The 23,836-nt window shown below is 40.5% G+C and overlaps 1 protein-coding gene across 1 annotated transcript; it reads left to right on the top strand.

The window, feature by feature from the left end:
• The first annotated feature begins 869 nt into the window (after nucleotides 1-869).
• On the top strand, nucleotides 870-22,893 carry capn9 (calpain 9). The gene is made up of 20 exons (XM_071531630.1): nucleotides 870-1,170; nucleotides 3,984-4,053; nucleotides 4,767-4,885; nucleotides 10,411-10,544; nucleotides 11,773-11,941; nucleotides 13,042-13,125; nucleotides 13,557-13,642; nucleotides 14,102-14,179; nucleotides 14,279-14,439; nucleotides 15,801-15,958; nucleotides 16,960-17,168; nucleotides 17,600-17,636; nucleotides 18,631-18,711; nucleotides 18,872-18,929; nucleotides 19,492-19,556; nucleotides 19,948-20,016; nucleotides 20,114-20,192; nucleotides 20,884-21,000; nucleotides 21,593-21,651; nucleotides 22,512-22,893. The coding sequence occupies exons 1-20, from the start codon at nucleotides 961-963 to the stop codon at nucleotides 22,536-22,538; spliced, it is 2,070 nt and encodes a 689-aa protein (XP_071387731.1). The 5' UTR covers nucleotides 870-960; the 3' UTR covers nucleotides 22,539-22,893.
• The last annotated feature ends 943 nt before the right edge of the window (nucleotides 22,894-23,836 follow it).

Raw genomic sequence — 23,836 nt, 5'->3', positions numbered from 1 at the left:
GATTCCAAACCAGAAACATAAAACGCATCACTTCCTGTGCGGCAGAGGATTTTTCCCAGGAAAGAGCGACCAGACACCGGCTGTTTAGAACAGACAGAGGAGAAGATTTTATGAACTGGATATAGGTTGGATCACTACTGTATTAGATGAATCAATAAAAAATAACAAAACGGACATTTAGGGGTGGACGATATGGTTGAAATCAATATCACGATAATCATAAGGATTTTTTTTCGATATGGCTCACAAGCGAAATCACGTTAAATAATCAAATTAATGTTCATCATATTGAACCGAATGGTGATGTTTGGTGTGATGTCAAACTAAACTGAAATTTTCACATAATATTCCTGCCGTACTTCATTTTGTCTGAGTTTCTAAATAAAATTAGCTTGTTCTCATCAGTTCAGACAGCAGAACTGTGCGTCTCGATATCCCAGAATCACCATATCATCACAATATAATCCCACTGAAAGACGATAAACGATAATATTGAATTATCGTCCAGCCCTACGGACATTTATCTGTATGTAAAATGTCACAGATTTATTTTGCTTACGTGCACCACATAAACAGGCCGTTCAAGGTTGCTGGATCTGAATGGAAATACCTCTTCTACCTGTTTTTAAGTTCTCTGACAGCAGCAGATCATCAGGAATGAATTGCTCCTGCAGGCCAAGCCCAGAGAGAGAGAGAGAGAGAGAGAGAGAGAGAGAGAGAGAGAGAGAGAGAGAGGGAGAGAGAGGCACCAGCAGAAGGGGCGAGGTCCACCGCCGAGGAGGACAAACCTGTTTCTGTCTGGAGGGTGTGTACCTACCAACCCTACCAACCTGACGGGCTTGTCGCTCCATCACACCCACACAGATCAAACACACTCACACTCTCACTCACTCACACACTCCATCTCCCCACGCTGAGGTCTCTCTCTCTCTCTCTCTCTCTCTCTGTCTCTCTGGGAAGATGCCTCTCCACTCCACCCTGTCCGGCGGCGGGACCCCCAAGGCGTCCCGGGCCGTGGACACGCAGGCGGACGGGAGGTCGTTCGAGCAGCTGAGGCAGGAGTGTCTGCGGGGGGGGGTTCTGTTCGAGGACCCCGACTTCCCCGCCGCCGACGCCTCGCTCTTCTACAGCCAGAGCGTCCCGCTGCAGTTCGAATGGAAGAGGCCCGGGGTACGTACACAGCCTGCGGCCTGCAACACACACGCACACACACACACACACACACACTCTTGTCTATAGAGGAACGTCCAGTGCGGGGGAACGAGTGGGAGTTTAAGAAATATGACTGGAATCGAACCTGTGACCTTTCAGTGATGGCATGCAGGCTCTGATAAAGTACTGCCTGAGCACCTTTAACCTGAGAGGAACACTGTCATAATGAAGTATAACATGTTCTTTTTATTGTACTTTTACTGTACTTTTTTATTGTAGAATGGATAGACAGAGTGCCTTTAATCTGAGAGGAATACAGTAATAAAGTATGAAGTATAAAATGTTCTTTTTATTGTGGAATGGATAGACAGAGGAATAGAGTAATAATGAAGTCTAAAATGTACTTTTTATTGTACTTTTACTGTACTTTTATTGGATTGAATGGATAGACAGAGCACCTTTAATCTGAGAGGAATACAGTAATAATGAAGTATATAATGTTCTTTTTATTATGGAATGGATAGACAGAGGAATAGAGTAATAATGAAGTCTAAAATGTACTTTTTATTGTACTTTTACTGTACTTTTTAATGTAGAATGGACAGAGCACCTTTAACATGAGAGGAATAGAGTAATAATGAAGTATAAAATGTTCTGTTTATTGTAGGCCTGCGTATGAAAACATTTTCAAAGTGTGTTACAGTTTAATACAACAGTGATTTTAAAAAAGCAACAATCAATCATAAGTTGCTGTATTAAAAGTGTTCTTTTACAGTTAATGAAATGAATACTGACAGAATTAATAACTAGTAATGACCACTGTGATAGTATTAGGCAGGTAGAGTGAAGTGAGGTCTGTTTATGGACGGTATTATTGTTTTTTTTTACAATAAGCATTTATCCGCCCATCATTGCAGAACCAGTTCTGCCAGAACACGCTGTAAACAGAGACCAGCGCCGGGCCACTTCCCCTCTTTCAGCCTGTTTGAGAGATTTTCTCCTCTCACATCTCAGGATTATCTGCAGTAAAAAAGTGTGAGGAATAGTTTTGTTGGCATGCGCAGAATGTACCGTGTTGACTTTGGTTGGAACAAACTGCTTCAACTGAGGTGAGGCTGAAAACCTGCAGTGCTGGAAGACATACTCAATGCCTTAATGGAAAAATAGTTCGTTAAAAGTCAACGTTCTGCATTCAAAAGTTTACTTCAGTATATAAGTATTAGCAAATATACTGAAGTATGAAAAGTAAAAGTCCTCATTCTGTCAGAGAGTTAAATTATTGAAGCATGAACCTGTCAGAAGTATTTTAATGTTGTCGGTCTAACTGCTCCATATACTGTTGGGGAGTTTAAACTCTAACAATGCAACATGTTTTATGAGCTTATCGTATGTTTTGCGTGTAAAACTTTATTCTGCAAAGTAACTAGTAACTCCAGTCGGCAGATAAATGTAGTGGAGGAAGAAGAACAAGATTTCCCTCTGAAATGTAGTGGAGGGAAAGTAGAAAGTCTCACAGAATGGAAATACTTAAGTGTCATTACCTCAAAACTGTACAGTACTTGAGTAAATGTACTCAGTTACTTTCCACCTCTGAAAACCAGTCACTGCTGTTCAGCTTTAGATGAAGAAATGTAGAAGGGGTTCAGACATTTTACATGGACATTTCACGTTTTCTTAAGAAAAACATATTTGCCTCCTCCCCTCCTGCCATCACCCACAGAATTTACAAATATATAAAAATACAACTGAAATGTAATCTGATGGCTAACCCTCTGTGTCCCCATAATCAGTGGTGGAAAGTAACTAAGTATATTTACTCAAGTACTGTACTTAAGTACAATTTTGAGGTACTTGTACTTTACTTGAGTATTTCCATTTTATGCTACTTTGTACTTATACTCCACTACATTTTAGAGGGAAATATTGTACTTTTTACTCCATTACATTTATTTCACAGCTATAGTTACTAGTTACTTTTCAGATCAATGATTTATATTTAAAACATTTGATCATCTTTATTAAATAACTATAAAATAGCATTGTTATAGATTATTGTTATAGACTATCCAAAAGTATAGCTAAATTGTTAAGATTAGCTTCACGTTGACAACTTTAAAATGCTGCTTACATGTACATGTATGTCAATAAATCAGTATTAATATTCCAATAATTTATGAAAAATATAACTCTCTAAATGGGGACAGTTTGCATAATGAGTATGTTTACTTTGATACTCTAAGTACATTTTGTTGCCAATACTTATGTACTTTTAGTTAAGTAAGATTTTGAATGCAGGACTTTTACTTGTAATGGAGTATCTTTACATTGTTGTATTGCTACTTTTACTGAAGTAAAAGATCTCAGTACTTCTTCCACCACTGCCCATAATTTATCCCCATATTATCCTCCCACACCCAACATCATCAACAGACTCTCTAAATGTAAAGTAGCATAAGAAAGGACTTTTTTTTCTTATTTCTAGCTTCTAACACCAAGCAGAGGAAGATCCCTGCAACACTGGCTGAGTGTGTGACTCTGAAACACAAAACTAGTCAAGAGTCTCACCGCTCAAGCTCATTAACCATTACTACACATTTCTGTGTTGGGCGTTCCTGCAGAGTGAATACCTCAGCTGCCTGTGTGTGGGGTGTTTTCCTCTGTGTTTGTTCCACTGACTTGGATGTTTGGTCTGATGAACACGCCCGGAATGTGAACACACCTTCCCGAGGCAGCGGTGTCACTTCTCACCTGTCGCTCCTCCTGAGGAACACACACCAACCTGTTCCTCTGCTGTTTCCTCACCATTCGTGTCGCCCCTCTCTCTCCCGCAGGAGCTCTGCGACAGCCCCAAGTTCATCGTCGGAGATGCCAACAGGACGGACATTTGCCAGGGGCAGCTGGGTTGGTACTCAAGTTATCTGTAAAAAAAAAAAAAAAAAACATATGAAGAGAGACAGATCATGGCCTCTAGTGCTGGAACATGCAAAATGTAAAAAAAAGATCCATTCTCAAAAATAATACCAAGGCAGACTTTTAGCAATGAAAAATATGAAAAATGCCTTTATTATATTGGCTTACCACCATCATCAGTCACATTTTTACATTTTTACATTTTGCAAATTCCAGTACTAGAGGACATGATCTCTCTCTCTCTCTTCATGATCTCACTCCCTGGTTTACAAGAACACCTTTTTTGACACCAGCGCTCTTTGTATCTTCTCTTCTATCTGTAAAAAAAGACTTTATTTATTTTATATACGTATTGCATCAAGAAGACATTATAAAATAACGTAAAGTAAAATAAAAACCGCTAAAGAGGATGGTCCATAATTGCAATAGAAGGTACTTTGTTCATACAAAGTTTTTGTTTCTACAAAGTCTGGTCCTAAAGGTGTAACATGAGTAACCCATTTTTCCCAATTTTCATCAAATTTGTCTTTTTAAGTTCTCAAATTAAAGGTTATCCACCAAATCCAGGGAAATTCATATTTTAAGACTTATTTGAAGTCCTATAATATTTCAATCCAGTCTTATCTTGGATTAGGTCATCTTTACTCACACCTTTTTACTCCATTACCCTCCATTACCCACAATGCACCTGTCTATGCCCACAGGGGACTGCTGGCTCCTGGCAGCCATCGCCTCCCTGACCCTCCATAAAGACGCCCTGGCCCGAGTCGTGCCCCACGACCAGAGCTTTGACCGCGGCTACGCCGGCATCTTCCACTTCCAGGTACACCGGCTCCTTCAGCCGACTGATCTCAGAGCAGAGATGGTGTGTTGGCTGAGACCTCTCACTCTGGAGCCTCATGTCTGAAGACCCCTGCTGGTCTGGGATCAAACCCCAACACAACTTTCTCTCCTCTATCTCGCTCTCTATCTGTTTGTCTGTCTGTCACTCAGGGAGGAGAAAATGTTAAGAGGAGCCACTCCCACTCTCCTTTGAAAAACAAACTGATAAACTACTCAGATTAGAGCAGAGGGGAGGGGAAAATCTGAGTACAGTATGTATGAGGAAATATCTGTGGAATATACATAACAACAGGCCTCACTTATCACTGTTTCAGGCCTGAGACACTGAAGGTTGTTGAAATGTGAGGTCAAAACTGAATAATCAAATGATTTAAAACGCACTAATTTCTCATCTTCACTGGGGAAAGGAGATGTTTAATGCACATACAAATCTGGTGCACACAAGCTGTATTACCAACTCCATTCCACTTAAAAAAAAGAAAAAAGGAAAAAAAGGAAATGACTGGTTGCTCTATATTGTCAAACTGGGATCAAAAATGTATTGGGTGCTCTTGGAAAAACAGGGAAAAAGAGTGCTACAAACAAAAGGACAATCCAGGCACTCCAAATATAAAAATTTAACAAATATAAAAATATTTAAAAAGCCTTTATTGTAGTGGCTAAATCATTAAAAAAGCCAACATGTTTCAACCACTGTAGGTCTTCTTCAGGGCTTTAAACGTTCCACTTAAGTTCAATACAGAAACACTCCCAGCTGTCAGTGCTGATGAGTGAACTGGCAACCTCCTGTCTATAACCACAAAACCAAACTGGTATAAGCAAAATATTTTATCATAGCATTTGGCAGGACATGCATGCACATGTCAAATAACCAGTGAAGAGTTTTGCTCCAAAATGAGATTTCCACCAATTAGATAAGTGATGCGTTTTCTTCCAAACTGACGAATATCACAAAATGAAAACAAATTCTAGCATTTTTTTTTTTTAAAGGTCCCATATTATGAAAAACACGTTTTTCCTTGCCCATACACATATACTTTAGTCATCCCTCAACCTAACAACCCCCAGAATGTGAGAAGTGAATGCCTCTGCATTGTTGCCCTAGCCTCCTCCCTGGGAACACATGCCAGAAAACGAGCCGTTTTGATTTGGCTCCCCTTGTGACGTTCAAAGGGGAGTAATTTGCATACGCCGACCTCCATGGTGGATAACCACTCCCCCTCCTCTCTGCTCTCTGTGGGCTGTCGGCCGCCATTGTTTTCCTTCGCTACTACAGCTTAGCAGATGTCAAAAGCAAGAGCAAAACATGCTAAATGTTCCGTTGTTGGCTTCAAGGCTGAACACGGAGCTCTACACTGCCTCTCAGCATCGGAAGATAAAAATATATTTTTTTACAATAACATTCTGACTACAGTAAACTTAGTCCAAATTTGCATGTTTGTGCTAACCGCTTTACCTCGGACCGCTTCGTAAACGAGTGTCAATACAAAGCAGGATTTACATCAACACTGCTCCTGGAAGATGGAAGATGGATTTATCCCAACTGGATGTGGCCCAACAGCAAATGTGCAATCGGTAAGTGTCGCCACTTTGTGATGATATTTACAGTTGGGTACAGTCAGCTGGGCTTGACAACATGTCGAGGTTTGCTAACGTGTGTAAAGTTATGTTCCATTTGCTTGTTTGCGACATTGTTTTCATGTTTGTTTTTAACACAGTCTATGGTGCTTTGTTGCTAAATCAGCTGCCTTGTGTGGAGAGATGTGTCCGCTAACGTAGCTTGAGAATGAGAAATGAATACGGTAGTTTATGGTGTTTCAGTCCGATTAGCATCGGGTAACGATTTAGCTCCAGTCCCGATGGGACGGAGTTTGATGCGGGCCTGTGAATACGAGGCAGCCTGTTGGCCACAACGACAACAACAGTTAGCAATCGTCTAGTTAACCAGGCCCCGAAAGGACAAAGCTACTATGATCCAGGCTAGGAGTTACTGCCGTTAGCGGCGTGCTAATGTAGCGTTAGCGTTAGCGTTAGCTAAGGTTAGCTCCTCTGGCTCACTTTGCGGACACATCTCCTTACTAGACAGCCGCACCTAACGTGGCAAAACTCGAACAGTACTTTGTTTATCGGGGACTCTGGTCACCGCAAACATTTCACTTCTAACACCAAATGAATGGAAGGGGGTTACTGGCTGATGACATGTAATATTTCACGTTCTGTCTTTGCACCTAGTCTGGCAACTCTAGTCTTGTAATCAGCTGGGGTTGTGGCAAAAAATAACTAGAAAATCTGAACAACGAGACTACAACAAATGCTACCTTTCTCGAGATTGTAATGTCCTATTTTACTTGAGAATGTGTTTAGAATCAACTACATGGTAATTATTGAGGCTGTAGTTTGTGGTAATGTTACTGGATTGCAGTATACTGTAAGGTGTAGGTATTACTCATGATGCAATATCCTAAACAATATTTGAGATAATTGGTTGCATTAAACATTGCTATTCCCTGCTATGGGGCCAGCACATCTCAGACAGTCGTTAAATAAATATACAAATGTTATAACAAAGTATAAACTATAGTATAAAATAATTTATGACTCAAAATTGCACATTTTGCTACTCGCCAGTGTCAGGCCACACTATGCAATGTATATTCTTTTGTAATGGAACAACTGATGACTTCTGTGTTTCTGTTACTCCACGGATTACGTCGATGAGTTGATGGACCTCATCTTTGATCAAGTCTTCCAGGACCCTGCACCTCATGTGAGCCAGGTTTTGAAGATCCCCATCCCAGAAGACTTGTGCGCCCGGTCTGACAGGCCAGCCGAGGTGGACGTCATTGCAGCCACGTGTCTCGGTTCAATCAAGAGGCAGTCTGAACCCGACGCAGCTGGCAGCATCAGGGAGCTCACAACATGCACAGCACCACACACACACACTGGTATCAATACTCTGACCCTGAGACCTAGAAAGCCCCAGCACTAGCTGACAAAGGATCTGTAGGCTAGACACTGAGAAGAGGGTACACATACTGTCAATATATTTAATTTGAATACTTAGTCTCTTCTATTGTTGTTTTGGTTATCTGGCATGAGGTCAGGTTGTAGTTGGGTGTTTTCCACGAATACATAACAGATAACTAAAAACATCAAATTATAAATCATTATTGTGATTGATACACCCTGTGTACACTCACAGATGTAGATTTTGTAACATAAGCAGCCCAGTATGGTCCTCTATAAGCAATATTTTATGTTTCTACATGTGCCTTTTTTATGCCTTTTCTAAAATAAAATAATTTTATTCTGTATGAACAGTCAGTGTTGTGGTTACTTATTGTTTTCACATTTAATTTACATGGGTGTGTAAAGGGAAAAACGTATATAATCCCACACAGTGTCTATACTTACATGGTGCTTTACTACATTTCAATGACTGAAATGTAATAAAGCACCATGCAAGTGTAGACAGTGTGTTGGATTATATTACTTTTTCAGTAACTTTTGTCCTATACCCCTGTCACTAAAAGACTTTAAGGTGTGCTAAAGTTTTTTCTACATGGATGTGTAATAAAGTATAACAACACACAGTTATTTTACTCAAATTTATTGTCATGTAAAGTATTATCCAAAGTCACATGTTCAAATCAATTCATGCACAGAATGCATAAAAGAAACTTACTGCTCTCTACCTCTAAGCTGTAAGGTCCCGTAGTCTGCTTTATAAATGTTCATTGCATTCTGTAGTGAGAACACATTCAAACATACAGGCTCCAGACCAGGATGATCAACACGCATGTAGGTGGATCCTGAAGCTGATTCATTCTTCTGGTAACCTAAGGAATGAGAAAGGGTAACTGTTATTGAATTTTGCAAGCTTTATACGAACATTACACTGACGATTACGTTTATCTATATGTTTATTAGCACAGACAATTTAGAGTAGATGTGAGTACTGTACAACCTAATGTACAGGACAAACAAAGGTGTCAACTCTAAAAGAGGTAAGATGTTATGTACAGGGGGAAAGACCAGCAGGCCTCCATGAGATGCAGTTTTTGAATATTTCAGCTATAGTTCAGCTAGCGTTATAGCTGAGTAATACTGGCATAAATTATGACAGTCATATGTCCAAATGGTAGATAGCATGGGACATAACCATATGTTTGCCGGTGTGACAATATTTGTATCCACTGCAGATGAGTTCTTTTGCGTCTTCACATCAATTTGATGTATTTGAACATAATAACTGCATAATGTCTGGTGTGGATTTGTTTCCTATCGCTAGCCAGTACAACGGCAATTGGAAGACACTCCATGGAACAACATTACAGCAGCATCCAAGTAGCCAGCTAAAAGCTACCGACACCTACTGTGTTGACGAGCTTACTAGACAGCCTCAAACCACCGGCACCGGTGAACGTCAGGCTAAAAACGAATCAAACAAACTATACGGTTTAGTTACAGTGCGAGACACTCCGGCAGGTAACGTTAGATATCGTTTTTATGGGATACAAATTTGTCCGCTATGGCTATCCAGAAAGACCACATAACGTTAGCCGACGCAACCACATACACACACACGGTGAGAAAGTAGGAAAACAGTGAAATTTCAACCTACCAGTCAGAGACATCCTGCTGTAACCGTGTCTGTAAAACTTCGGCAGCTTCCTCCTCTTGTTCGGTTGACAGATTCCGCCTCAAAACTGTAGGTTTTACATGTTGTGTCACGGAGTTTTCTTCTACAAGCAGCTGCCATGTTGGTCTTGGAGTTTTTCCGCGTCTGCACCCTCCCCCCTCACCCAGCAGATCAGGCGGCCAATCAGAGCAGCGCCTCATTATCCGAGCCTCCCCGCCCACTCAGAACAGCGCATAGTTAATGAGGGGAGAAACTGAGAGGATGGAGAGGCCCCATAGAGCCTGGATTTGTGTGTTTTTTTGCAACAGAATTCATAATCTTATTTTAAAGACCACTGAGAAATGTTTTAAACAGCTAAAAAGAGCATAATATGGGACCTTTAAAGGATAGTGGTTTACTTAAAGTCCTACATCAGTGGTTCTCAACGTGTGGTCCGGGGACCACCAGGGGTCCTTGAGGGGGTTCCAGGGGGTCCCCAGCAAATTGATGAATTGTTAAACTTCACCATTATTTCATTAACAAGAAGTGAACACAATTAGAGAATGTAGAAGAATAACTGTTTTGATCATAGTTTCACTGTTATCTCTCTACCTACACTACAGATAGTCATGTGATTCTGGACAAAATCATATCTAACAATAAAAATATTGTCCGAAAGACAAAAACTCATCAAATGGGGGTCCGTGGCTCCAATGTGGACTAAATTAGGGGCCCTTGATATGAAAAAAGTTGAGAATCACTGTCCTAGATTGATGTACATCCCAGAGATCCTCTGTATTTTAAAGATGATGAATAATAAGCTTCAGGCAGTGGATGAAAAGACAAAAACGAACAGCTGAGTGACTTTTCCTCTGTTCCTTCAGTTCTGGCAGCACAACAAGTGGCTGGATGTCGTGGTGGACGACCGGCTGCCGTCGGTCAGGAGCCGCCTGGTCATGGTCCACTCCGCCTCCAACAACGAGTTCTGGAGCGCTCTGCTGGAGAAGGCCTACGCCAAGTACGGCTCCCCAAACACCTGAATATGAAACACTCCCTGTCCCACAAGTCTGCCCCCGAACCCCATCCTCATCTGCCCTGCCTCTTCCTCACCTCATTCTTATCCTTGTTCCTTTTCTTACATCTGATCTCTTGTCTTCTTAAAAAAAAAAGTGGTGGACTGTAACTAAGTGCATTTACTCAAGTACTGTACTTAAGTACAATTTTGAGGTACTTGTACTTTACTTGAGTATTTCCATTTCATGCTACTTTATACTTCTACTCCACTACATTTCAGAGGGAAATATTGTACTTCTTACTCCACTACATTTATTTGACAGCTTTAGTTACTAGTTACTTTGCAGATTTAGATTATTAATACAAATTATAAATAAACTAATAAATTATGATATATTTTTATAGGTTAAGCTACCCAGCAGTATATAAAGTAATTAAAATTAGCTCCACCTTTACCAGTTGCAACATTAAAGTGATGAATACATTAATGCATCAATAATTATAGTCCAATGACATGATATATATTATTCTGAAATGGGCCATTCTGCATAATGGGTACTTTTACTTTTGCTACTTTAAGTATATTTTGATGCTAATACTTTTGTACTAAGTAAGATTTTGAATACAGGACTTTTACTTATAACAAAGTATTTTTACATTGTGGTATTGCTACTTTTACTTAAGTCAAAGATCTGAATACTTCTTCCACCACTGGTTCTCTCTTCATTTAATTGCTCAATTATGTGTTTTGTGAATTGGTTCCTCACATAAAGGCCTAATAGCATCCCACAGTTTCCCTGCCACTGAACAGGTTTGGTGGGTCACCCTGCCCTAAAGAGCTTTCAGTGGAGAGGTTTAGTGTCCCATGATGGTGTAAATGCTGTTTCAGAGGCTTTTCCACCCTGAGAAAAAAGAAAATTCTGGGAGGAAACAGTGAATACTTGTCATTTTGTTGGTATGAAAATGGCCAAATTTAAAGATATTGAATATCGGCATAAAATTTCGACTCAGTATAGTATCGTATCGGCCTTCAAATCCCATATCGGTCCAATCCTACTCTGAATAAGAACATCAGCTGAATGACTAAAATCTGACTTACTTCTTCACAAATCTTTACCTTTTTTCTGACTAATCCCATGCAACTCTTGGCATAATTTTGAGTTTAGACATAATTTTGTGTTTAGCAGTTATTCCATTAAATATTAAACCAGTGTGTCTTCCCATCCACTCAGACTGCATGGCAGCTACGAGTCTCTGAAGGGCGGCAGCACCATGGAGGCCATGGAGGATTTCACAGGCGGAGTGGGAGAAATGTACGAGACGAAGAAAGCTCCAGACAATCTGTTCAGCATCATGAAGAAAGCTCTGGACAGAGGATCCATGCTGGGATGCTCCATAGACGTAAACGACTCTTCATCTAATAAAACAGAGGAGGAGAGGAGAGGAGAGGAGAGGAGGGGAGAGGAGAGGAGGGGAGAGGAGAGGAGAGGAGAGGAGGAGAGAGGAGGGGAGGAGAGGAGAGGAGAGAGGAGAAGAGAGGAGACGAGGAGAGGAGAGCAGAGGAGAGGAGAGGAGAGGAGGAGAAGAGAGGAGACGAGGAGAGGAGAGCAGAGGAGAGGAGAGGAGAGGAGGGGAGGAGGAGAGGAGAGGAGAGGAGACCAGATTAAAGAATAGTAGAACAGAGTAGATTAAAGAAGAGTAGAGTAAAGTAAAGTACAGCAGAATAAAGTAGACCAGAATAGAGCAGGATAGAATACAGAATAGTAGAGCAGATTAGAGTGGAGTATATCAGATTAAAGAGCAGTACAGTAGAGTAGAGCAGATTAAAGAACAGTGGAGTAGAGTAGAACAGAGTAGAATAGAACAGAGTAGAGTAGAACAGAGTAGAGTAGAACAGAGTAGAATAGAACAGAGTAGAATAGAACAGAGTAGAGTAGAACAGAGTAGAGTAGAACAGAGTAGAGTAGAACAGAGTAGAGTAGTAGAGACCAAGCGCAGAGCCGCAAACATCCACAGAAATGTTTCAGAGCTTTGAAGTGAAGTCTGTTTTGTCCTCTCTCTCTCTCCCTGCTCTCTCCTCTCTCTCTCTCCCTGCTCTCTCCTCTCTCTCTCTCCTCTCTCCTGTCTCCTCTGTCCTCTCTCTCCCTGCTCTTTCCTCTCTCCTGTCTCCTCTCTCTCTCCTCTCCCCTCTCTCTCTCTCCTCTTTCTCTCCCTCTCTCTCTCATCTCTCCTCTCTCTCTCCCCTCTCTCTCCCTCTCTCTCTCCTCTGCCCTCTCTCTCTCCTCTCTCCTCTCTCCTCTCTCTCTTTCTCTCTCTCTCCTCTCTCTCTCTCTCTCCTCTCCCCTCTCTCTCTCCTCTTTCTCTCCCTCTCTCTCTCCTCTCTCCTGTCTCTCTCCCCTCTCTCTCTCCTCTCTCCTCTCTCCTCTCTCCTCTCTCCTCTCTCTCTCTCTGTCTCTCTCTCTCTCTCTCTCTCTCTCTCCCCTCTCTCTCTCCTCCTCCAGATCACCAGCTCTGCAGAGTCTGAGGCTCAGACGGCCAGTGGTCTGGTGAAGGGACACGCCTACTCCATCACCGGCCTGGAGGAGGTGAGACAGAGTTCACTGTGTGTCTGCTAATCTGTGAAAGCAGGTGATGGAAAAAGGAACGTTACTTTAGTTTAGCTGCATCTACTGGGAAGCCACATGAACAGGTTCAAGAGGTTTAATCCAAAACCTGTTTGCATGAGGAAAAAATATCAATGATACAGTGATGTAAACCTCGCAGAAATGCGTTTAACTCTGTGCTTTTATCCTAAATCACTGCTGTAAAAACCATTCAGCTCTCGTTTCCAAGAAAGACCTGAGAAAAAAAAACATTCATAAGATTGACAAAGAAAATATACAACACAATTCAGTGATAAAGTATGTTTCAGCAGTCATAGGTTATAAAACATTATAAAACATAGAAAAAATTATTAAACATAAAAAATATTATATTTTGTGTGTGACATCATGCTGCCGCTCCCTCTGATCCTCAGGTGAACTACAGAGGAGGGAAGGTGAAGCTGATCCGCATCAGGAACCCCTGGGGACAGGTGGAGTGGAACGGCCCGTGGAGCGACAAGTAAGAATAAAGTAAACTGTAATCTGTAAACTGTATTTCAACTCTCAGATACACTGAATGTGGAAAAAAATGAGAAAAAAAACACAAGTAACACCTGTTCCTTGTGAGGTCAACCGGGAAATAGATGCCTTTTTATCCAGCAGTTTTCCAGCCCTCTGATATGTTGTCATGTCCTCTTTCCTTCAGCTACTCTTGGAGAACAATTTAGAAAGCTTTATCATTAAAAACCAACATCTTAAGTATTAAAAACAAACGCATTTTGGCTGCAATAGCTTTCGTCAGGGTCACTCTGTTGATTGGTTTTTAATAAAAAAACTTTGTCAATTGTTCTCCAAGAGCAGCTGCATGTTTTCATTCCTTTGGTTCTTTCTGATTCTTGCACCTTGGAGCAGTTGTTTTTGTTTCTGATTGATTTTTTTTTTTTTTTTTTTTTTTTTTGCCCTTTCTGTGTTTCTTAAGAGCCAGAGAGTGGGATCTGGTCGACAGAGCAGAGAAAACCCGCATCCTGCAGAATTCAACAGAGGACGGTGAATTCTGGTGAGTCCTAATGATGGCTTTGCTGCAAAATAGAGATTTAGAAAACTCTGTGAATTTATTGTACTTGGTGATTAAAGCGGGTGTCGGCTGTGATTCCAGGATGGAGTTCGAGGACTTCAAGGCGAACTACGACAAAACTGAGATCTGCAACCGGACCCCCGACTCCCTGACCGACAACGTGAAGCGGCACTGGGAGGTCAGCCTGTTCGAGGGGAACTGGATCCGAGGCTCCACCGCCGGAGGCTGCAGGAACTACATCGGTGAGACCGGACTGTAGTGCTGCTGGTGACCTGGGAACTATAAAGCTTTTTCTGCTGCTGCCTGTCCAGAAATTAAAGGGGACACTAAATAATCTATAACCTTTACTGACCTCTTTCGGCAACCAGTAGGAATCACAACAACTCTGATAGAACTTTTCTCCTCCTACACAAATCTCTGTCTTTGATCATCAACCCTATCAGCCCAGATATTATAGTCATTCTGTGCTATGGGGCTGTAAAAACCTTACCTATTGCCTCTTTAACTGTGCATGAACAGATGGCCTCAACTATCATTCACTCTATTCAACTCTATTCTATTTACTCTATTCAATTCTTTCAATTCAGTGTAATGTGAAAATAAATAAGAACAATAATAAACTTTCTTTACATAGCACTTTTCTAAAAACAAGAGAAACAACTCAAAAAAGACAGAGAATAATACAAGCTTAAGCGCAACAACTGGTGACCTGGGAGCTAAAGCTTTTTCTGCTGCTGCCACTACAGCCACAGCTAAATTGTCCAGAAATTAAAGGGACATTAAATAATCTATAACCTTTACTGACTCTCTTTCTGCAACCAGTTTCAGTTTGGGCTTAAAAAGTGAGTCTTGAAAGCCAGAAATCTCAGCAGCTGACCAAATAATCAGTGAAGTCATAAAGTCTTCAGTACTGATCAAAAACCATATCAACCCAGATATTATGGTCATTTTGTGGCAGTAAAAATCTTACCTATTGCCTCTTTAAATGGGCATTATGGGAGCAGATGGCCCAACTATCATTCACTCCGTTCACTCTATTAAATTCTTTCAATCAATTCATGTGAAATGTGAAAATTACGGAAGAGGATTAGGGCCACATGTGAAACATTTATTTGAGTTCTGAGTTTAAAGTCAGAATTCTCACTTTAATCTCAGAATTTTGACTTTAAACTCAGAACTCAAATAATTGTTTCACATGTGGCCCTAATCCTCTTCCATAGAAAATAAATAAGAACAATAATATACGTTCTTTACATAGCACTTTTCTAAAAACAACAGAAACAACTCAGAGACAAAGACAGAGAATAATATAAGCACCATGTCAGGAAAATTAAGAGATTTATTCCAAAATCCACTGATGAAGATTTCCACTGAAACATGTGACTGTGACACATCTACAAAAATACTGGCTGGAGTGAAAGTAAAACTACTATACACACATTTGGCCTACAAGTAACATTTCAGATAATATAATCAGTTGTATTTTTGTATTTTCCTTTCTCCAAAATGGAATTATTGTGTTGTTTGGTATGAAACTGTCCCAGTGCAGTCGTATTGCAGAAGGTGTAAATCTGAAGCTCTCCTCTTCATCGCCGACCCGCAGACACGTTTTGGACGAACCCGCAGTTCAAGCTGGCGCTGGAGGACGCCGACGATGACGACGACGTGTGCAGCGTGGTCATCGCTCTGATGCAGAAGAACAGACGCAAGCTGAGGAAGGAAGGCCTGGACCTGGAGACCATCGGCTTCGCTGTGTACGAGGTCAGACTGACGAACACTCCGATCCTCGTATATCCTGTTAGGCTGGTTCGGTGGATCCAGTTCACCGGATATGGTTTTGATGGCGTTTTTGAAAGGCAGCAAAGTGAGACACGAGGTTTAAAAGTCTGTTCAGTTGTTTCATGGTCCGATGTGAGGCAACTCTTTAGGTGATGTTGCCCATCAGCGTTGCCCAAAAAGTTGCTCTGTGCAACGGCCAGTTAGTGTGGTCCACCTCTGATATCATGGATATGATAAAATTTGTTTGATTACATATTTATTGTAGAATTAATCAAAAACACACTAGTTGTCTATGAGAAGGCTTTAAAATGAATTGATTCTAATGCAACATTTTGATTGGATTCCACACAAATGTGCATGAATATATTATTATTATTATTAGTAGCGGTTATAGTTTTAGTGTCATCCTGAGTTTCAGTGGAGAGTTAGTAGTTAGTGTCCCATGATGGTCTAAATACTGTTTCAGACGCTTTTCCACCCTGACAAGAAGAAAAATTTTAGGGGAAACATTTAATACTTTTAATATTTTTTTTAGAATTTATTGGCATAGAAATGGTCAAATTTAAAGATATCGATAATATCAGCACAAAATATCAGCTATTGGCCGCTTGAATCCAACAATATCTGTATTGGCATTGGCTTTCAAAAACCCATATCGGTCGAACCCCTACAGTGTGTCAGTGCTTTAAGACACATGACCAGATATGTGGCAGAAAAAGACAGAAATTGACTGTCTTCATCTACAATTTTCCTCTAATTATCATCTCCCCCTTCTCTAATAATCTGAAAACCTGTAAACCTGCATCTATCAGCCTTATTGTCTTCCTGCTGCCCGGCCTTTTCTAATTGTTTGCTGCCCGTTTTGTGTATTTATGTATTTATTAACATCTATCTTTCGTCAGGAGGCCACAGTTGTTAGAAATCTCATAATGTCATCAGTCTAATATCTACCTGTCCTCCTCTCTCTCTCTCTCTCTGTTCAGGCCCCAGAAGACGTGGACCACCTGGGGAAGGACTTCTTCCGGTACCACGCGTCGAAGGCCCGCAGCCGGACCTACATCAACGTGAGGGAGGTGTCGGAGCGCTTCACCCTGCCGCCCGGGAAGTACCTGCTGGTGCCCACCACCTTCCAGCCGCACCACGAGGCCGACTTCCTCATCCGCATCTTCTCCGAGAAGAAGGCCGGCGCTCTGTGAGTCTGCGGCTCTCCGTTCGGTTCAGCTGTTTGGAACGAAAAGGAAACAAAAATCCACGTGCAAGTCATATAAAAACCTGAGGATCTAACCCTAAAAGAATCAAAAGAAACAGAAAAACATCAAGAACACAATTGAATTTGAGGATATGAACAGAGATTGGGGGAGTGGCTCTCTCTGCTTTTTTGCTCTCTTTTTTGTAGATTATTCATTAATTTAAATGCTTCATGTATCGCAAAGTTTCCCTACCATTGAATAGGTGGATTGGGTCCGCCTATTCAATGGTAGTACTTGTCATTTTTTGGCACGGGAAAGGAAAAAATGTAAAGCTACTGAATATCAGCATGAAATATCTGTATCAGATACTGGTTGAACCCTAGTCTCCTTTGAAACTTTATGGAAAATGAAAACTTTTGGCCTTATTCCACAGGGAGATGGGGAGCACTGTTGATGCTGACCTGCCAGATGTAAGTAGATCTATCTATCTATCTATCTATCTATCTATCTATCTATCTATCTGTCTGTCTGTCTGTCTGTCTGTCTGTCTGTCTGTCTGTCTAACCACATTGATCACTATAGTAGCCTACTGTGACACATGCTGTATAGGGGGTTTTCAGGTGATGTAACAACTCAACAGAGTGTTTTGGACAGTGGTGGAACAAGTACTCAGATCTTTTACTTAAGTAAAAGTAGAAATACCACAGTATAAAAATACTCTGTTACAAGTAAAAGTCCTGCATTCAAAACGTTACTTAAGTAAAAGTACAAAAGTATTAGCACTTAAAGCAACAAAAGTAAAAGTACTCATTATGCAGAATGGCCCATTTCAGAATAATACAGTATATATTATATTATTGAATTATAATTATTGATGCATTAATGTGTAAGCATCACTTTAATGTTGCAGCTGGAAAAGGTGGGGCTGATTTCCACTACTTTATATACTGCTGGGTAGTTTACAGTAATCTATAATAATACATCACAGTTTATTAGTTGATTATATTTTGTATTAATAATCTGAATTTGCAAAGTAACTAGTAACTTAAGTTATCAAATAAAGGTAGTGGAGTAAAAAGTACAATATTTCCCTCTGAAATGTAGTGGAGTAGAAGTACAAAGTAGCATAAAATGGTAATACTCAAGTAAAGTACAGGTACCTCAAAATTGTACTTAAGTACAGTATTCGAGTAAATGTACTTAGTTACTTTCCACCTCTGGTTTTGGAGTAGAGACTAGGGCTAGGCTGTCACAGTAACCTACATTTGGAAACAAATCCACCTTATCACACTATTCACTTTTACTGAGAACGTTACTGAATGGATCTACAGCCACACCACAACAAGCTGACTCAGCTGCTCTCTGCTTCTAGCTGCTTGCTACACATTTAGTTTATTAACGAACAGACAAACAGACAAACATCCTCTATAGCCTTGTACTTTAATGCCGTGTTGTTCCCATCAGCCGCCCATGCCCAGCCCGCCGGAGGAGGAGACGGACGAGGAGAAAGGCCTGAGGAGGCTGTTTGATCAGCTGGCTGGTTCGGTAAGAGAGCGGTAACACAGGCTCATCCTCATCATCGGTCCATAGCAGTTATATAGAGTTCTCAGCCAGACAGAGAGAGCAGCCGGTAGTAAGCCAGCTGGCTGCACAGTGTGTATGAACTTCAACCTTTTCATCTCAACACCCGTCTGTGTGTGTGCAGGACCAGGCCATCTCCGCCAGGGAGCTTCAGCAGATGTTGAATGGAGTTCTCAGCAGAAGTAAGTGAATGAAGAGATCAAATTATATATTGTCTTGTTTTTGTCCATCATCCACTTTAGTTTTGCTCTTTTTTCTGTTTCGTTCGATGTTACATGTTTTACCTTCCCCTCGTTTAAAGGTTCCATGTGTAGAATTATAAACCTTAACATACTGAATGATGTCAATAATTATGATAGCTTGGTATAATTATTGTAAACAAATGAGAGCATGGTGGAGACGATTGGTCCCCTCTATCTCACACCAGTGGTATTGTTAGTGCTAGTGTTTCTCCACATTAAAACTACATTTCCCATAAACCCTGTTGCTTCCTGCTGCAAAGAGGATGTCGCTACTTGTCCCTTATAATTATGCTAATGTCTCAAAATTAATGTGGTAATGATTTATTAATGCTAAAATGCTACATGTAGCACCTTACATCTCACCTGTACAATAGGTATTGTTCTCTCTTCTTTCTGTTTTACCCTTTTATAACTAACTACCTAACTGACAGACTGACTAATGCAAAGTTGTAATATTATTCTTTGAGTGATTTTCAACTTTTTTTTAACTCTTTGTCCTCAGGAAGAGAGATCAAATTTGACGGCCTGAGTCTCAGCACCTGCCACAGCATCATCAACCTGATGGACGTATCCTTTCATGTCTGTTACCAAACATATGACAGCTTCATCAGTCAGTCCACCTCAGCTGCTGCAAGTGATGCTTCACTTTGCCACAAACATTTTAAAGTGATATTTTAGTGACGTTTCACATTTACAAACTGGGGAAATTAGGGCAAGGTGATATTCTCCCTCCTTCTACAGCCTGGATCTAATTTTTTAAATGAGTGTTTTTGAAAATCAATAATGACAGCTGGAGAAAAATCCAGATGGCTGGCGGCTAAAGTTGGAGGTCGACTTATTCCGAATTTCTAGGGAGGTATGCATGCTGAAAAGTGAAATATTACTTATAAGTTTTAATTATTGATGAAGTGATTGCCATGATGCTTTTAAAGGCATTTCCCTTGACAGAGTAAACCAGGTGGACAGCACAGGGAAGCTGGAGTTCCAAGAGTTCAAGATCTTCTGGGAAAAGATGAAGAAGTGGATTGTATGTGTTGAGTTATGAGCTGATGTTAAAGCTGCTCTGGCTGTGTAGCTGCTGACAGGCTGAAGGTGTGCTGATGATGTTGTTGGTGTTGTTGCAGATGCTCTTCCTGTCTTTTGACACGGACCGCTCAGGGAAGATGTCTTCCTACGAGCTTCGCATCGCCCTCAAAGCTGCAGGTGAGAGCCGACTGCAGGCTGCAGGTTTAACCTCTGTTATCAGCCAAAATGTGTACATCTTAAATCACTTCTTAAAGAGTAACTGGCTGATCTTTGGTGCCAGGTGATGTCACCACCTATAGAAGGTGACATCACCTGGCACCAAAGATCAGCCAATAGCAGATGGCAATTTCAGTAGCATGTTTTTTACCATCAGATGTCAGGCTTTACACAGATTTGGGTTTGGGGTTGTTACTCTTTAATACATGCTATATTTTTCTATCAAATTTTTTTTTGTAACATTTGAATTTGCTGCAATTCTCATTTTATATTTGTTGGTAGGCCTTTCTGTTTATTTTATTTATTTTTATTTTTTCATGTATTCACTCCCCATATCTCACACTGATTCACTTACTGTCCTGGCTGTGAAAACATAACGTAAACATAAACACAACAACATTACGTAGTACTAGTAGTTGTAGTGGTAGTAACAGTAGCAGTAGTAGTAGCAGTAGTAGTAGTATTAGAAGTAGTAGAAGTAGTGGAAGTAATAGTAGTAACATAGTAGATGAAGAAGTAGAAGTAATCGTCGTAGTAGAAGTAATTGTAGTACCCAATTACTCCAATCGTACATTTTAATTGGAAGCTTCAGCGCTGCATTAAGTTGACAGAGGGGTCAAAGGTTAACCACAGGTCACGTGTTTCCACTCAGGCATGCAGCTGAACACACCGCTGCTGCAGCTGCTGGGCTTGAGGTTTGCTGACGGAAACTACGACATCGACTTTGACGACTACCTCACCTGCATCGTCCGTCTGGAGAACATGTTCAGTACGTAAACATTAACGTAAAGTCAGGAAGACATCATCATCATCATCGTCAAATTAATAGTGACAGCTTGGTATAATTACTGTAAACAAATAAGAGCATGGTGGAGTCGATTGTTCTCCTCTATCTCACTCCAGTAGTATTGTTAGTTCTAATTTTTCTCCACATTAAGACTACATTTCCCATCAGTCCCGTTGCCCCCCCGCCCCCCCGAAGAGGATCTACATGTTGGAAGTGATTTCTCCATCTTCCTTTCCCTCCTTCCACCATCTGCTGCCAGAAACTCTTTCAGCTTTAGCTCCGTTTGCTCTGGAAGAACAGAACCTCTTCCTGTTTTGTGCCGTAAAGCGATCCAGCAGATTTCCCTCCAGATCCACCAGGTGAAGGAGAAACAATGGAGGATGCAGAGTAGAGGCTGATAGAGGCTGACAGGCTGACCACTGATGGTCTCATTTGTTTACAGTAATATAAGCTATATATACTAATGTCTCAAAATTAACATGGTAATGATTTATTGATGTTAAAATGCCACACATAGCACCTTTAAGATATTTATTGTCATATTGTGCTGACTGAATATGCTTTTCTCAACCAGGAGTTTTCCAAGCCTTGGACAAATACAAGCGGGGGAAGGTGAACATGAACATGCTGCAGGTAAACACACATCCTTGTCAGACAGGAGTCAACTCAGCTCTGCAAAAAAAAAACAAAAAAAAAAACAGATGGTCGGGGTTTATCTGAATCAGGGCAGTTCAGGTGGTGTAAGGTTAGCTGTCAATCAAACTGTGTACTAAACTGACTTTCAAATTCTGTCCTGTGGTTGGCTAAACTTTACACACACATTGTAGTGTGCTATGCTGTAAACCCCACCCATCTGGCATGTAAGAGGCATAAAACAAACTATATAGAAGTGTGACCAAGTCAGCTTTGCTTGAGTCCCAAGTCAGTCTCAAGTCTTGATGCGCAAGTCTCAAGTCAACTCCCAAGTCTAAATGTAGATTACCAAGTCAAGTCCATGTCATTAATGTCAAGTTTCAAGTCTAAATGTAGAACAGCAAGTCAAGTCAGAACAAATCAAGAGTCCAGTATCAATTTAATATCTTAAAGAAAACTAAAGGGCTTTTCAATGCAATATGGTTTTAATAGGATAAAAACTTGGTAAGAGCATCATGAGTTTGATTTCTAGAATCAGTTTCAACTTCAATAAATTCAGTCATTCCATACAAATTCAGAAAACAGAATTTAAATTCAGTCGTCTGCTGGAACAAATCTCATCACTTTCAATCTAAGTCATTTACAAAAACACAAGATCTCAAGTCAAGACTTTAGAAACCTTTTCAAGTCATCAAAGTACAAGTCCCAAGTCACCAGAACCCAAGGACTCGAGTCCAAGTCATGTGACTCGAGTCCCTACCTCTGACACGATATCTAACTTTTTTTTTTTTTACTTTACATTACTTTGTAATGTTATGGGTCTTGATTTAACTGCAGTTTTTTTTCTTTTCACCTCACAGTTCCTGATGTTGTCCATGAATGTCTGAGGAGAAACTAAAGCGAACAGAAGCCACCAGAAGAACAAACTACAGCAGATGGCCTTAGCAGTGTGTGTTGAATATTCATGCCATAGTAAAACATACATGCATACATTTTTTTTCATGTTTTAAACTCTCGACATCTATTAATTTTAGAAACCTTTCTTTTTTTTTCTATTGAAACTCTGAACGGATAATGTGAGATTCTGTCTGCACTGTCTGACCGGGAGATTGAATGTTAAATTTTGATGAATTTGATGAATTTTTCTGTTGGAAAAAAAATTGACTTTGCTTTCACTGCACTCTGCATGATTGGAAAGAAGCAATAAATCTAAATAAAGACTTTGTGTTTGGCATCAATGTTGATCTGCTTCAGAACTGTATATCTTCCTCTGGACTGAATAAGCACAATGTTGCAGTAAGTTCCAGGGTCAGAAAGCACAACTACAATTGAAACACAGTAAACCTTACAGGCTGGATAACATTGCATCTACAGATCAATATATACTTTCTATATTGGTGAGATGACAGTATACTTAATGTTAGAGTGTCTGTATTAGTTCAGAGCCATCCTTTCTGCTTTTAAACAGACTTGAAGTTAAATCTCTTGCTCAGAGAGTCGTACCTCAGTTTGGAAGTCCTTGTCTGTGGCACTTTTATGGTTTTATTTTATTTATTTAACCATTGCGTTTGTGTGTGTGTGTGTGTGTGTGTGTGTGTGTGTGTGTGTGTGTGTGTGTGTGTGTGTTTTATGCTTGGTTGCAATTGCTAATAACTTGTAAGCCTTTTTATTTATTTTTTGCTGAAGCAGCCGAATATAGAACATAAAACAGAAATAGTGACATCCTGTCCAAGAGGATGAGTGTGGATGATGTGTAGATTGTCTTCGAGGAAAAAAAACCAACATTATTCTATCATTATTTAGAGGGTGATTATTTTAGGATGAGATGTTTTAAAACTTCCTTTTTTTTTGGTGGGACACTTCTTTGCAACCTGTTCCCATGGATGCCTGTTCCTCGCAGTACGATGACATCGTCGATCGATTCATCTTCTAGATGCAACTAGGCATGCTACTGCCCTCCACAGGATGATATCAACTCCAGCATCCTCAGTCTTGTTTAAATTCGGTTATACAGGCCGGCCTTATGTAAAAAAAAAAATAAAAAAAAATTATTTGGTCATTCTTTCCTCGGAACAAGCAAAGTATTCAAAGAAAAAGAGGAAAGCCCTTTATCTAGATTCGTCAATCGATTACTTATGTCTGTTGGACTATACCAACAATTCAGAATGTAGAGGAGATACAGCAC

Source organism: Centroberyx affinis, unplaced genomic scaffold (assembly GCF_046629955.1).
Source record: "Centroberyx affinis isolate AG114_WGS23_722 - 3 ecotype Tasmania unplaced genomic scaffold, CSIRO-AGI_Caff_v1 ptg002103l_1, whole genome shotgun sequence".
Taxonomy (NCBI): domain Eukaryota; kingdom Metazoa; phylum Chordata; class Actinopteri; order Beryciformes; family Berycidae; genus Centroberyx; species Centroberyx affinis.
This window is presented reverse-complemented; position numbering and strand designations above follow the sequence as displayed.